The 16304-nt window shown below is 38.7% G+C and overlaps 1 protein-coding gene across 2 annotated transcripts in view; it reads right to left on the reverse strand.

The window, feature by feature from the left end:
- Positions 1-7883: 7883 nt before the first annotated feature.
- hibadha (3-hydroxyisobutyrate dehydrogenase a) overlaps positions 7884-16304 on the reverse strand; it is a 47720-nt gene continuing 39299 nt past the window's right edge. The window contains exons 7-8 of one of the 2 annotated variants that reach the window (XM_057827599.1): positions 10563-10719; positions 7884-10182 (exon numbers count right to left, since the gene is read on the reverse strand). In XM_057827599.1, coding sequence (XP_057683582.1) covers positions 10024-10182; positions 10563-10719 — 316 coding nt within the window. In that variant the 3' untranslated portion in view covers positions 7884-10023. The remainder of the gene's footprint in view (positions 10183-10562; positions 10720-16304) is intronic. The other variant, XM_057827598.1, reaches the window with a different exon arrangement.

A 16304-nucleotide genomic window follows, 5' to 3' on the forward strand; every position in this document is an offset into this window, starting at 1 on the left:
TACTCAAACTAAAACGATCGGGATCGGATCGGGAGCAAAAAAACATGATCGGAACAACCCTAGTTTTCATATTTTAATGAGGATAGCATGCAAACAAGGACAGAAGGGGGAAAATAAGTAAGTGAACCCTCTGCCTAAGGAGAATTAAAGAGCAATTGAAACCAATTTTTACCAAACAATTTAAGTCAGGTGTGTGCCCAATCACTGACGAGTGGTTTGAAGCTGCCCTGCCCACTATAAAACACACATCTGGTAAGAACTGTCTTGATGAGATGCATTGTCTGATGTGCATCCTGGCTCGGACAAAAGAGCTGACTGAAGACCTGTGATCAAGGATTGTTGATTTGTATAATGCTGGGAAAGGATACAAAACCATCTCTAAAAGTCTGGATATTCATCAATCGACAGTCAGAGAAGTTGTCTACAAATGGAGGGAGTTTGGCACTGTTGCTTCGCTCCCAAGGAGTGGCCGTCCACCAAAGATGACACCAAGAGTTCAGCGCAGAATACTCAGAGAGGTAAAAAAGAACCCTAGGGTGCCTGCTAAAGACTTCCAGGAATAAATGGCAGAGTCCAATATCTATGTGCACACATCGACTATATGTAAAAGTGTGGCCAAAAATGGTGTTCATGGGAGGACTCCACGGAGAAAGCCACTGCTGTCTAAAAAAAACCCATCTTTGTTCGTGTAATGTTCGCAAAAAGCCACTTGCCAACACTCCACAGATGTTTTGGCAAAATATTTTGTGGACTGACGAAACCAAAGTTGAATTGTTTGGGAGTAACACACAATGTCACGTGTGGAGGAAAAATGGAACAGCTCACCAACATCAACCTCATCCGCACCGTGAAGCATGGTGGAGAAAGCATCATGATTTGGGGCTGTTTTGCTGCCTCGGGACCTGGACAACATGTAATCATTAATGGAAGAATATATTCAAAAGTTTATCAGGATGTTTTGCAGGAAAACCTGAGGCCGTCTTTCAGACAGCAGAAGCTAAAAAGAGGATGGATGCTGTAATAAAACGATGCTCCAAAACACATAAGTAAAATCAACTTCAGAATGGTTTCAGAAGAACAAAATACACGTTCTGGAATGGCCAAGTCAAAGCCCAGACTTGAACCCCATTGAGATGCTGTGGAATGACTTAAAGACAGCGACTCATGCCTGACATACCAGGAATCTGGCTGAAGTACAGCAGTTTTATAGAGAAGAATGGACCAAGATTTGTCCTGATCGATGTCCCAGACTTATCTGGAGCTACAGGAAGCGTCTGGTTGAAGGTATTGCTTCCAAAGGGGTGGGGCACAAAATATTAAATGTGATGGTTTACTTATTTATTTTCCCTTCTTCTGTCATTGTTTGCATAATATCCTCATTAGAATATGAAAACCTATAAATGTTTGGGTGGTTTTAGTTAATGCAGACACAGTTTTTACATCTGTGTGATTTTGACAAAGATCCGATAACATTTAATGGTGATTTTATGCAGAAATGTGAGAAATTCATACCACTGTACCTACCTGGTAATCTGGTCTTCAACCTCTCCATATATTTCATTGTAGCTTTATCTTGAAAACGCACTGCTCTGATAACTACGTGAGGTGTATTTTGTCATCAATTTCCCATTATAACTGCTGTTGGATCTTCTTTGCCGCTTTAACGTCTTGTACTTTATACCCAATCAGAGCAGTAGGGGTCACGATGCATGGCTGGGGGCGGCGGCTCCTTATAGCATCCGAATGATTCATTCCAAATGCACCCAAAGTGACACGTCGCTAAATTAGCCGCTGAAAACTCGCAGCTATAATAGCTTGCCCAGCAGCCCATAACAAGCCCCTCACAGTAAACTATTGTGGACTTGATATCTTTGCCACAACGCCGCCAATAATAATTTAGCCCCGGGCCGCATCTACACATCAGCAACCAAACAAGTCTCGTTCGGTCCATGACGCCCCCGCCCCCTTTTTGAGTCATTGACTCCGCTTAGGTTCATTAGTGAAGATAATTTCACCGCAGGCCGGTGCGAAACATGTCAGCATGACAGCTAATTATAACATCACGTGTGGATTTGAATATATTTGCGTCAGAGTTCTAAACAGGCTAAACATGTGACTTGAAAGCATCATGACTTGAGCATGTCATTCATTTTTGTAAATTAGTATACAGTATATTTTTTGATGAATAAATTTATAAATTAATAAACGCTGATCAAAATAAAATTATTAAAATTGAAATTAATACAAACACAAACGTTATCTGATTATGGCCCCCCCCAATAAGATTTTTTTTTTTTTAAGTTTCATAGTATTTGGCACAGGAAGCGCAGAGCAGGTAGTACGCACGCGAAGAAGAACGTATTGGCGTACACGAAGAAGAGCACACACGAGGATTAAATGTGAGCTGATCTTTGTCAAAATCACACAGATGAAAAAACTGTCTGCTTTAACTAAAACCACCTGAACATTTATAGGTTTTCATATTTTAATGAGGATGGTATACAATGACAGAACAGGGGAAAAATATGTAAGTGAACCATCACATTTAATATCTGCGCCGCCCCACCTTCGGCAGCAATAACTTCAACCAGATGCTTCCTGTAGCTGCAGATCAGTCTGGCACATCTATCAGGACTAATCTTGGCCCATTCTTCTCTACAAAACTGCCGTAGTTTAGTCAGATCCCTCAGATGTCTGGCATGAATCGCTGTCTTTAGGTCATGCCACAGCATCTCAATGGGGTTCAAGTCAGGACTTGACTTGGCCACTCCAGAACGTGTATTTTGTTCTTCTGAAGCCATTCTGAAGTTGATTTACTTCTGTGTTTTGGATCATTGTCTTGCTGCTACCTTCTTTTTAGCTTCTACTGTCTGACAGACGGTCTCAGGTCTCATTCTCCCATTAATCATTGCAAGTTGTCCAGGCCCTGAGATAGCAAAACAACCCCAAATCATGATGCTCCCTCCACCATGCTTCACGGTGGGGATGAGGTGTTGATGTTGGTGAGCTGTTCCATTTTTCCTCCACACATAACGTTTTGTGTTACTCCCAAACCAACTTTGGTTTCATCGGTTGATAAAATATTTTGCCAAAACCTTTTGAAAACATTAAACGAGCAACAATGTTTTTTTTTTTTTTTAAGACAGCAGTGGCTTCCTCCGTGGAGTCCTCCCATGAACACCATTCTTGACCATAGTTTTACATATAGTTCATGTGTGCACATAGATATTGGACTCTGCCATTTATTCCTGTAGGTCTTTAGCAGACACTCTAGGGTTCTTTTTTACCTGAGTATTTTGCGCTGAACTCTTGCCGTCATATTTGGTGGACAGCTACTACTTCGGAGAGAAGCAACAGTGCCAAACTCGCTCCATTTGTAGACAACTTCTCTGACTGTCAATTGATGAATATCCAGACTTCTAGAGATGGTTTTGTATCCTTTCCCAGCTTTATACAAATCATAAATCCTTGATCGCAGGTCATTAGACAGCTCTTTTGACCGAACCATGATGCACATCAGACAATGCTTCTCATCAAGACAATTCTTACCATGTGTGTGTTTTATAGTCGGCGGGGCAGCTTTAAACCACTCATCAATGATTCGGCACACACCTGACTTAAATTGTTTGGTAAAAATTGGTTTCAATTGCTCTTTAAGGCTCCTGAGGCAGATGGTTCACTTACTTATTTCCCCCTTCTGCCATTGTTTGCATGCTATACTCATTAAAATATGAAAACCTATAAATGTTTGGGAGGTTTTAGTTAAAGCAGACACTTTTTTTCATCTGTATGATTTCGACAAAGATCAGATCACATTTGATGGTGATTTTATGCAGAAATGTGAGAATTCAAAAGGTTCAGATATCTTTTCATACCACTGTTTTTAACTCATTGGATGTCAATGACAGTGCCAGATGTCCAATCTGTTTGTAATGGGAAGGTTGGCAGTGATAATTCACGAGCTGTGTGGGATGAATATTCCAGGCCAGAAGTAAGGATCGGTTAAGAAAAGTTTATATGAATGACGGTTGCTGCCTTTTTTTTAGCAAACGCACGAAAAAACAAGACACAAAATGTCTTAATTTCGCCTGGTAAAGGTTGTTTCCCCCAATTAAGCATAACCGACGCTTGCTGACACATCAGACTGAATTTTAGGCCAATTGCGGACACAATACAGTGCGGTATGTCTGTCGGGTCCTCGAGGGTGAGGCACTCTGGCTCGGGGATCGTCCCTTCCGACGTCAGTCTCGCCGCGGCTCGTTTACGGCCCGCTTTCATGTGCCCTTTCATGAGGAAACCGCTGGCTCAGCAGCCTGCTATAAAAGACAGGCAAATCTTAATAGTGCAAAAATGAATCCGCTCCCTGAATTCAGCAGGCTAGACAAGAGGCACATACAAGACATTGTCTTACAGTATTTGCAGAGTAGATGATTTCAGCTTTAACCCTCTAAAGGGCACTCATTTAACTCATTAGCTGCCATTGCCGGCGCTAGATGTCCAATCCAGTTTGACTGGGAACGAACGTTCATTCCCCGCTTCCAGTCAAACTAGACGTCTATTGTTGTAAATAACAAGCAATGTGTTAAATACTATGGGAAAAAAATAGAGTCGGGATGACCTGATCGCATATTTTTGCACCTGAGTCACCCGATTTTGAGTCCCAATCAGATACTGGAAAAAGTCTTTTTTTTATATGAACAACAGATCCAAACATGTTAAGCCATAACCAAATAGTATTTCTGTTTTTAATCATTTCAACTAAATTTTGTTTTTATCAACATGAATTTATAATATTTTTCATTCATAAAAAAAAAAGAAAAAAAAGAATGACAATTCATTTAAAAAACGTAACATAGACTATCACTATCAGTTGACGGGACACGGGGCCGATCCCTAGGGGGCCTATTTTAAAACACTTAGAATTTTTTCAAAGCCAAAGCCACTAGCGACCTAAAACCAAAACAGGCACCTCCCTTAGGCATATACGAGTCTCCATGAGCAGCGGCATCAAAAAATTCAACGTCGTTCCATAATAAATATCTTTGATTATTTTTTAACAAAACTTAAAATGGCTATAAAATTATCTGGTTTTACGCTAGATGCACAAAATTCACCAAATGCAGAGATAATCGCCTATATTTTCAGGATCAATAGCAATATTTAACATATATGTTTTTGCCAGAAATAGCAACTTAAATGTCATGTTTAGAGATACAAAGTCCAACATGGCGGCCGTCACAAAACAAAGAGCTTTTTAAGTTCAAAATTCTTGTAAGTAAATGCTTAAATCGTGGAATTTCTATAACTTTGAATGCAAAACAGTGTAGATTCTTGGTTAAAAGCAAAAAACAGGCGACAACAATCTTTCATTTTACGTAAATATGTCAAGCAAACAAAAATTACGGTATTGTGTAATTTAAGATGGCGGCTTTCACGAAACAACGAGCTTTTAAAATTCTTGTAAATGAATGCTTAAATCGTATAGATATTAACGTAAAACGGTCTAGATTCTTGGTTCAAAGCTTCATTTTACGTAAATATTTCAAGTCAAAGTTACGCAAATTTTTTCCATGCATTTTTTTCACAACGTTTCAAAGTGCATGATGGGACTATTTTATATAATAATTACCTTGAATCCTTGACCAAATTACTCTTGAGACACTCTTGGTGAATTATGCAGTATAACCTTTGTCATTTTCCCGCCTAAATCCGGCGTTTGAACGCAGCGTGTGTTTGAGTTTATAACAGAGAAAGCCAAATGCGCTTCCTGGGTCGGCCCCCAACGGGAAGGCGTGGCGCAATGTTTGTGGGAGCTGTCTTGTCAAATGATGGTGAAGTCTATGAACATGCCTATAACAACTACAAGTTAAACTGTGAAGGTAATTTAAATTGATCCGATTAATCGTTTAATTAATTGGCTGAATAATCGATTATAAAAATAAAAAAAATAGTTGCAGCCCTAGAATGAACAGTCTAGATTCTTGGTCAAAACAAAAAAAAAACAGGCAGTTATCATTCATTTTACGTAAATATTTCAAACCAAAGTTACACTAATTTTATCCATTGCTTTTTTCACAATGTTTCAAAGTGCATGCATGTTGCTATTTAATATAATAATTACCTTGAATCCTCGACCAAATCCCTCAAGACACTCCTGCCTGCTTGTTTGCAGTAAAATCTTCGTCCTGTTTCCACCTAAATCCGCCGTTAGAACGCAGTGCGTGTTTGAGTTTATCACAATGAAAGCCAACTCTCTGCCTGGGGCAGCCCCTTACGGGAAGGCCTACCACAATGTCAATGTCTGTGGGAGCTGTCTTCTCAACTGATGGTGGAGTCTATGGTATATATACTGTATATAAATAATTATAATAGTGTCCACATTTTGGTTAATGTAGGCCACACTTTACTATCACTATCAAAATGTCAGTATTGGTCCTAGGGCTGTTCGATTTTGCCTAACAAACAAATCCGGATTATTTTCTCTCAAACCCGCTTTTCCGATATCAATTACGATCTCTTAACAAAATAGGAAAATTACAAACTATTTGGATTGTCGTCTATTTAAACTTATTTTTTTCTTTATTAGAACTGAAAGTGCCAGTGAATTTAACTGTGTTATTACACAGAGAACAATGCCTTGGGATTAAGAGCATTTTATTAATACGACTGACTCCACCTCTGTTCTTAATTAAAACGATAATGAAAGAGGAGCGTGCAAGAACAAAGTGCACACAAAATCTAACAAGAGAAAAGTACGCAGTGAATGTGTAAACTAAATAGTTTGTTAGCAAGTCAGTCTGCCAACCAGCTAGGCAGCCAGTCAATCAAGTCAGTCAGGTAAATTAGGTAGGCAGCCAGGCTCAGGGTGATGTGCTGTCATATTTCTCTCTGATCTGACATACAGTCATATGAAAAAATTAGGATATCCCATTAAATATTCAGTTCTTTATTAAGAAATGTTCACATGTAAATTTCTGATCTGATTTTTATCTCTGGAAAAGAAAGTGGCATGTTCGCAGTTGTTTTGAATGTCCTCCACTTGTGGACTTGTTTTCCGGACAGCGGAATGGCGGAGTTTATATTCTTTTGAGAACTTTTTAAATCCCTTACCAGACTCATAGGCGTCTACAATCTTTCTTTCTGAAGGCCCCAGACAGCTCCTTTTATCTCACTATGGTGTTTTCTCTCACTTCAACAGTCAGGGGCACACCAAACTAAATGTGAGGTTTAAATAAGGCACGCCTCCTTCAAAACACTTGGTAATGATGTTCTCATCATGTGCACCTGATGTGATAAACCTGTGAGTGATTTTAGCCATTTTAAGTGGGATCGAATGTGGGGGGGGGGGGGGTCCTAATTAGGGTTGTTCCAATCATGTTTTTTTGCTCCCGATCCGATCCCGATCGTTTTAGTTTGAGTATCTGCCGATCCCGATATTTCCCGATCCAATTGCTTTTTTTTTTTTGCTCCCGTTTCAATTCCAATCATTCCCGATAATTTTTCCCGAACATATACATTTTGGCAATGCATTAAGAAAAAAATGAATAAAACTCGGACGAATATATACATTCAACATACAGCACATAAGTACTGTATTTGTTTATAATGACAATAAATCCTCAAGATGGCATTTACATTATTAACATTCTTTCTGTGAGAGGGATCCACGGATAGAAAGACTTGTAATTCGTAAAGGATAAATGTGACTTTGTATATTGTGACTAAATATTGCCATCTAGTGTATTTGTTGAGCTTTCAGTAAATGATACTGTAGCCATTTAACTGTTCTGCCCAAAATGCATGATGGGAAGTGCAACCATGACTGTGCGTAGTGGCACCAATTGATATATCGTCTCTGCGTTGGGAAATAACATAGGGTGTTAAGAAAAAGATCAATTACTACCTTTCTTCCCCACATTGCTTCCCACGATATTTCTAATTGTCTAGAGAGGGATTGTAAGGCTTTAGCCAATTAAAAAAAGGCTCCAAAGACTGCCAAAATTCACTCTACTCATTTTACGCTGCCTTTTAGCTCTATATACGGGTAAAACGGCACCTTTATAGATTGAACGCGACAATGCGTGAGTGGGTCGTGCAGCGCATGCGTTAATTGCGTTAAACGTGATTAATAAAAAAATAATTAATTACCGCGGTTAACGCGATAAATTTGATAGCCCTACTTTAAGCCAAAACTAAAGACTGGATGAGTGTAAGACATTTTGTCTGTAACATTAAATACAATTAGAAAACGATTTAATAAAAAAATGTATATATTAAAAAAAGGCATGTCCGATATTTTTTTGCCGATTCCCATACTTGATCCCATGACGTGATCGGACCCCCGATCGATCGGGACATCTTTAGTCCTTATGTATTCCTCAACAGAAATTGCTTTTATTCAAAATTACATTTTACAGAAAGTTATAAAAAACAATTTTTTGTTTTAACATTAAGTTCTATTACTTGAATCTCTTAAGTTTGTTGAAATTGATATTAAATATCCATATGACCAAATATGTTACAAAACACACAGGCTTCCATAGGGTGTCCTAACTTTTTCACATGACTGTAAATTAATGATTAGTGCAAAACAGTCACTCAATAATAACAATATGCAAGGTGGCAATCACCTTGTCGAAACGAACACAAATAAGCACCCCAGTGAAGGTAACAAACAGAATGATCCCTTAGATTTATGAGCACCTCATCTTTACAAAAGACGTCAGGTCAAACGCATTAATGGGCCAATGAACAATGCGCGTATGGAATCAATTTTCAAATGTAGACTGAGGCATTTTGCATAAATATGTTATTGCTGGTAGCCATGGTTGTTGTTGTTCTTGTTGTTGTGCGTTCTTGTGGGAGGAAGCGGTAATGCAGAGGAAACTAAACAGTGGCTTCAATTAAAAAAATGGTGCGGTTTTGAAAATCGAACGTACAGACTGGAACGCTTTAAAATTGTTTTAACCAGAAAAGTCAGTTTCAGTTCAAAACCGATTAATTGAACAGCCAAACCTGGTCCCCAGGTCTTTATAAGGATTTTTTTTTTTCTTTTTTAAATAACCCAAAATAGTCACTTGCCCTATGAAGCGTTAATGACGCTGAAGTCAAAAGTTCTTTTAAGGGGGATTTTAGTACAGCAACACAATGACTCACAAACTACAGCCAGTTTACTTCTGACTCACTTCATTTCAATGATAGCGGTTTCAGATTGACGCAAATTAAGAAGAATTTGAGCGCCTCACTGTATTATACTTTAGCATAAACATGCAAATAACAAGTAGAAAAAACCCCCACAAAGTACACAGAACATTTTAATAAACATGTGACGTTCAAGTATAAGGTTTCACACCCCATGAACAAACCATTGATAATTCTAAATTCTACAACAGAAATATACATTATGTACAATTGCTTAACTCTTTCATTACCATTGACTGCGATAGACATCCAATCCTTTTGAACTCGCAGTTCAAATGGTTTGGATGTCTATAGCTGTCATTGGCAACCAATGAGTTAAAGCAGTGATGAACTGACTGTTGCTTTATTATTTGTTACACTGAAAAATTGACAACAGGAAACAAGCAGACGTGGACAATATTTTGTTGTGGCCAGTGTACAACTAAAACAGTGATTGACATGGGATAATACTTCAGTGGCAGTGAGGTAAATTCAAGTCAATTCTATAATCTGGAACCCCCTTGAGTATTGTGCTAAGTGCTAAACTCAACATCTAAATCTAAGCATCTTTCACACTGAGGATCAGGTCCATTCTTATAGAAGTGACTTACTGTAGTAGAGTTTGGAGTACAAAAAAAAACTGGCCCAAAACCAACAATTCTTATAATCATCCTGAGGAAAAATGCGGTAAAATGTAAACCTGACCAGTGTCCATCTGTACTTTATGTTGTATAATAGTTGGACTGTAGATTTGCCAAAGGGCAAGAGTGTAGTCTCTCCTGAGTAATTTGGGATGAGTATGAGGTTGTGATGTGTGATTTTGCGTGCTCGCACCTCTTCCGCTCACTGTCCTTCCTCTTCACGCAGAAACTGGAAGACGGATGAGAAGTCCTTGTTGGCGTAACCGCGAGAAGCCATGACTCTGTAAATCTGGTGTGCCAGCGAACCAAGAGGGATCGGCGTCTTGGTGTTGGTGGCTGTGTTTTGGGCCAAACCGAGATCCTGGATTAAGAAGATGCAAGGCATTAACTATCTTATTGTACTGCAGGTTTTATTCTATATAGCAGACTGACAATTGGAGCACAAAAGCCCTCCGCTAGAACATATGGACCATCAAATAGACAAATTGAGCGGACGTGTTAAAGCCCTAAATGTGTCAGCTGGTGACTGTGATGAGCTAGCCGGGCTCATACATGTCGACACAAGATAATGGTGCGTTAGCACTAAATAGAGAGCGCTTCACGGATGAGCTCAGTAGTAAAAATAAGTAAAATGGCTGTAAAAATGAAATGAAATGCAGTAAGTTGCACATAAAGCAGAATGAGGAGGAAGTAGGACCAAGGGTGTACATAACAATACGATGCGTGTTTGATTGAACTTACTTTAGCCATGAGTGTGGTTCCAAAGCCTCCCTGGTAGTTGTTGGCAGAGGGGACTCCTTCCATGACACCAGGGACAGGATTGTATGTGTCACTGGACCAGCAGCGACCAGAGGACATGTTGAGGATCTTGGCGAGAAGCTTAGGGTCCAAACCCAGTCTAAAATAAAGAGACAGAGAGCCAGAAGTGACATTTAAGAACAGTTGGATTATATTAATTGACTAATATAATCGGCTAGGGCTGCAGCTATTGATTATTTTAGTAGGCGATTAATCGATGAACTAGTTAGTTCGAATGATCAAGTAATCGGTTAAGGAACATGAAAAATTAAAATTCCTGAGCTGGGCCTCAAACGGTATTAAAAATAAGTGAATGAAGCTCTAAGTCTAAGTACGACAAAAGAACAATTGGCCAACTTACAGAGCAAAATCCGCTTGCTTAAATGCTATCAAATGCTAATGTTGTTTTTTTTCTTTTCACAATGCTCTTAACAAATGGTTCAAACACATATTCCCACAAAAAATGGCTAACTATGCCTATAAACAAAATTACTAATGCATTAAAAAAAAACATTAGTTCAAACAAAAACTTAGCTTGTCTTGGTCTTAACAGGGAGCAGCTGGATTCAGCCATGTGAAATGAGGCAGACTAGAGCGCAGTGTATCCACACAAATCAATAAAACGTAATGCAAACACTTTCAAAATTAACCATTACAACGGCACTTTAATTACGCGAATACTCGAATAATCTTTTTTTTCTCATCGAATACTTGAGTTAATCGATTAACTGACAACTATTACGATCATCAATTAATCGTTTAGGGACATCGGTGACATAAAACTTGTCCAAATCCTTATTATTAAGCCTCTCAATAATAAATAATCTCCATTTATCCATTTTATTTAGATTTTTTATGACAACAAAAAAACAAATAAGAAAAACAGGAAACGTTTTTTTTAATGAAAAATAAATTTAAAAAAAAAACTATTCTTATATTGTATACTGTATATAATTATGTATATATAATTTATAATTATTTATTTAAAAGAATTTTTAACTTAAAAAGCTCTTTTTTTGTAATTGCTGCCATGCTGTATCCATACACAGTTGCGTAAGTTTACATAAAAATAATCAGGTAATTTTCGACCAATTGCCCGTTTTTTGGCAAAAAAAGTAGTAATTTAGACATTTTTGCATCCATACAAAAAGAAATTTGCCTTTTATGTGTTTTATTCTTTGTAACATTTCAATCTAAAAACGACGAGAACCAGACGTGCCTCCATGCTGAGGAATTCCACCTAAATAAGTTGTGATTGTACAGGGTGTTCCAAAATGTTTGACCCCATTTCGTAGGCCAATAATTTTGACAATTTTCTTTGGAATGACCTCAAATTTTCACAGCTTGTGTAGAAACGTTAGAAATTTTTGTGTGTAACGTTTGGCATTTCTATCTTTTCAGGTTAAGAAATTCCGTTCACTTCAAAAGAAAAGGCATTTTGCGTGTTAGACTATCCTCGGACTCAGTCACCTAAGACAGTACAGCGTGCCTTCTTCAGAAATTTTGCAAAGAAGGCACAGACTACAAAACAAATTAGGACTTGGCACCAAAAATTTCAAGAAATTTCAGCGAGCTTGGCACGAGCTTGAATACAGACTCGACGTGTGCAGAGTCACAGGCGGCGCTGATATTGAACATTTATGAAAATCTGTCATTAAACCCAGAAATATTTGTACTTTTCTTTGTGAATTTATCCAATAAAACTTATGACCTTCAACACAAAGTGTATTTAGTTTGATTAAGATCCATCAAGTATTTTCCGAGATAAGGGCATTTAGAATGGCGCCAACCATTTTGGAACACCCTGTATATAGAAAAATGCTAATTTTGCTTTTCTTGAGTAAAATTAAGTTGTTCCTGCATGCTTTCCTCAAGTACAGTGGTACCTCGACATACGATCGCTTCAACACACGATCTTTTCGACATCCGACGTAAAATTTGACTCACCATTTGTTTGTACATCCGACGGAATGCTCGAAATACGACGATTTATGACGGCGTCGCAATTTCATTGTTTTCCCACAAGGCGCCCACACAGCGGATTTTCTTGTGAGAGAAATCAACATGGGTTGCAAGAATGTTAAAGCAGGTGGTGAAAAAAGAAAAAGGTGAGGTTTACCAATGGAAAAATATGAGCGTGGGGTGTCTCTGTGAACTGCTTGACAATACTTCTCCGACCTCCGTTTGCCAGTCTTTATAAGTAAATATTACGACCATCGATAAAGAGATCGTAAGCTTCGTCAGGTTTTTAATTATTTATTTCAGAACGTGTGCAAAAAAAACACGCCAACAGCCCGCAAGAGTAGGACGTTAAAAGTGAAAAGAATACTATCTCAACTGCACTCTCTCAGTCTGCCGTCAGTCCCGCGGTGCGTTCAGGTACACCACACAAAATACGACTGCCACATTAGAACCCGATTTCTTACATTATTACTGGTATTATTATTACTATATATTACTGTATTATTGTTGCGATTTTTATTCATAAAATATTTGTTTTGCTCTTTGTAATTGCTATTTCCAATAGTAACAGCAGTATTTATTAAGGATTTAGTGTAGGTTTTGGGGCTGTGGAACGAATTAATGGAATTATAATGTATTCTTATGGGAAAATCCTGCTCGACATACGACCATCTCGACTTACAAACAAAGTCCTGGAACGAATTAACTTCGTTTGTAGAGGTACCACTGTATTAGGTTTCCAGTGTGAAAATTGAGCGAAATATTAGCTGTTGAGAACTTGCACTAAATAAAAAAATTGAAGTTGCTTTTTTGGGCAAAAACTTATATAATATGTTAAATATTGTTATTGTATTAAAAAAAAAAAAAAATCGGGAATTTATTAGGGAATGACTTAGAATTTTTTTTTTTTTTTCACTGCTCATGGAGACACGTATATGCCTAAGGGAGGTGCCTGGTTTGGTTTTAGGTCGCTAGTGGCTTTGGTTTTTGAAAATATTTGAATTTTAAGTTTTTGAAAATAGGCCCCCTACGGATTGGCCTCGCCTGCTGTGTCCTGTCAACTGATAGTTAAGTCTATAGCAAAAAAAAAAAAAAAAACCTTTAAAAAAAAAAGGGGAAAAAAAAAACAAAATACTAAATTATTCACTGTATAGAGCACTTCAGTTTCGTTTTACAATTGTGCAATGACAAAAGGCATTCACTCATTCATTTATTTGTTTTTGCCAATTTCCAAAAAGCAATAAATAGCAGATTTTCCATAGCAATCAATGAGTTAATGTCTATCGAGTCGGTCATAGACGAATCCTGCAATCGCCTAAAACGAGGAGAAAATCAAGTGCGGGGCTGCTTATGACCCCTGTTGAACCTTTCGCCCGCCTGCGACCATTCCTCAGCGTTAATGGCTGAAGGCTTTGTAATGCTGCCTAATGCAGTATTGATGTTTAGCGCCACATCTATCCTTCATCATCCCTCTTTCATGAAAAAAGTGGAAGAGGAGGAGGTGAAGTAGTTTAAGCAGCACAGGGGAGCCATAAACTTGACTGTCACTTTTTCTTTACCTCCTCGGCTGCGACTGCCTCCGATTGCGCGGAAAAGGAGATGTGAGTGCGAGATGCCATGCCAAGCATGACAGCAGAGAGGGTGTAACTCCAACGTCTGTCGTCTAATCTGCTTGTGTAGTCAAATAATGGTTTAAAAGCCAGTGGAAGGCTGGCCACATCAAGCCCAGTGTTACTAACAGGCCTGTAACTCAGCTCTGCTCTCAATATGACTGTTAAACCATCATGGCTCCTTACAGCCTCCGATTCTGCCAGGACTACGACAGTACAGATTTTTACTAGCAGTCTACTAACTAATTAATGCTTGCTTGTTTTTTTGTCTGTTTTGGAAATGTGGCATCAGCGGATCCCTCCTTTCTGATGGCTTTTTCAGCTTCCACTTGCTCTCCTCCCCATCTCCTGCGACTCAAGGGGACATATGTTTGACATCCCCCCCTGTCCCACACACACATAGACGTCGGCCCCTCCCCGCGTTCTGGGTCAGCAGCTGAAAAGGTTACGGGCCGGGCGCACAATAAAACGCGTCGGAGCGCGCAGATCATTTGTTATGGCGAGCAGAGATGCTGACGGCGAGCTGTTGTCCTCTGTTAACGATAAATCAATGAATTTTTCCGTCCCGGAGGTGGAGGTGTTCTCCGCCCGCGGTAATTTGCGTGGAGAAGACGACATGTCACGCTTTAACAAGATTGTCATGGACGCGCAGTCACGGGAGGCGACACAAACGTGTTGCTGTGACAGAAATGTACCATTGAGGATGAACGAGAAGCTATTACAAAAAATATATATATACTGTATATTATAATAGAATCACCCTATAAGTCACAAATTTTCTCCAAAATGGATAAATAATGTTGCGTGCCTATTGTGTGGACTGAGTACCAAAATGTGTCTGCCTGACTGAGCAATTTTTGAAAAGGCGGACTTAAGTGAGAGCCGCATGAGAACCTTAAAGCGGAAGTTCAGGATATTAGACATTAGGCTTAAAGTGCATGTGACACGAAAAAGCATGTTTATGTATTTCATAATACACGCAGTGTTTTATGCTGCTGAATGATATGAACCGCTTCGATGTATGTGGAAGCGATCGCTATATTTATTTAGTTTTTTGAATCCCGCGCCATGAAAATGAGTGACTTCCGGCTTCAGTCTTGCACTGAGGAGGAGGGCGCTGTGACGTGTACGGTTGAAGGCGTCCTCTTCACTCTACAGCCGTACTGTTGTGTATGAGGACGAAGGATTCAGCTGATTTTGCGGATTAATACGTTTATTTTTCGCATCTGCGGCTGCAGAAAAATCTTGCTTTATGAGGGAGAGGCGTATGCGCCTTTTTGGAGTTTCAAAAGGTTCCCATTCACCGTGGATATTGGCCAAAACAAGCCCTACTACTGTGGGACCATTGGACTTACGACGAAGTGAGTAAACATCTTGTTTTGTATTATGTCAAATACGAATACAGCGATTACAAAGTAAACACTACAAACTTTCTTTAAATAAAGGACTACTTACGTTTGATCATTGATGGGCATGTAAAAAGCTCTCTTCGTGCACATTAGCTGCACGTTAGCTGCACAACAACTGCAGCCGCCCTCCTCCTGGGAACTAGCTACAAATTGCTCTCCGCCGTAAAAAATACAATTAAGCGATAGTTATGAGGTAGATGTACGTAACTTATTTACAGACGCTAATTTTTTCATTGTGACATAATTTGTTCAAAAGTTTAAAATATGCGAGTGAATAATTTTTCAAAGTCGTTTTTTTTTTTTTTTAAACTAAATATTAGGCATCAATTAATGATTCTAAGCCAAAAATGGCAGACATTTTAAAAAATAAATATAAATACTCACCTTTTTATGGCTGGGTTGAAACAAAAGCGGTTGCGCGACGTCTGTAAACGTGGGTTTCCAGGGTAAAACGAACAAATTAAAAACAAATTAAAAATATTTTGAAGACTTAATGCGCCATGTATCTCCTATGGCAGCATATAGACATATTGTTTTATCAAACACATGAGTTCTTTTGGCTTAAAATACAGCAGTTTATTTTAAAGAGGGTTGCAAGAGCAGAAACGGCTTTTTCAGCCTTGTCTGTGTTTTCTGCCATATATACCAATAGACTTGTCAAAACGTAAAGTAGATTTTTTTCAACGTTAAGCTGCGGGAAGATT

Source organism: Corythoichthys intestinalis, chromosome 22 (assembly GCF_030265065.1).
Source record: "Corythoichthys intestinalis isolate RoL2023-P3 chromosome 22, ASM3026506v1, whole genome shotgun sequence".
Lineage (NCBI taxonomy): Eukaryota > Metazoa > Chordata > Actinopteri > Syngnathiformes > Syngnathidae > Corythoichthys > Corythoichthys intestinalis.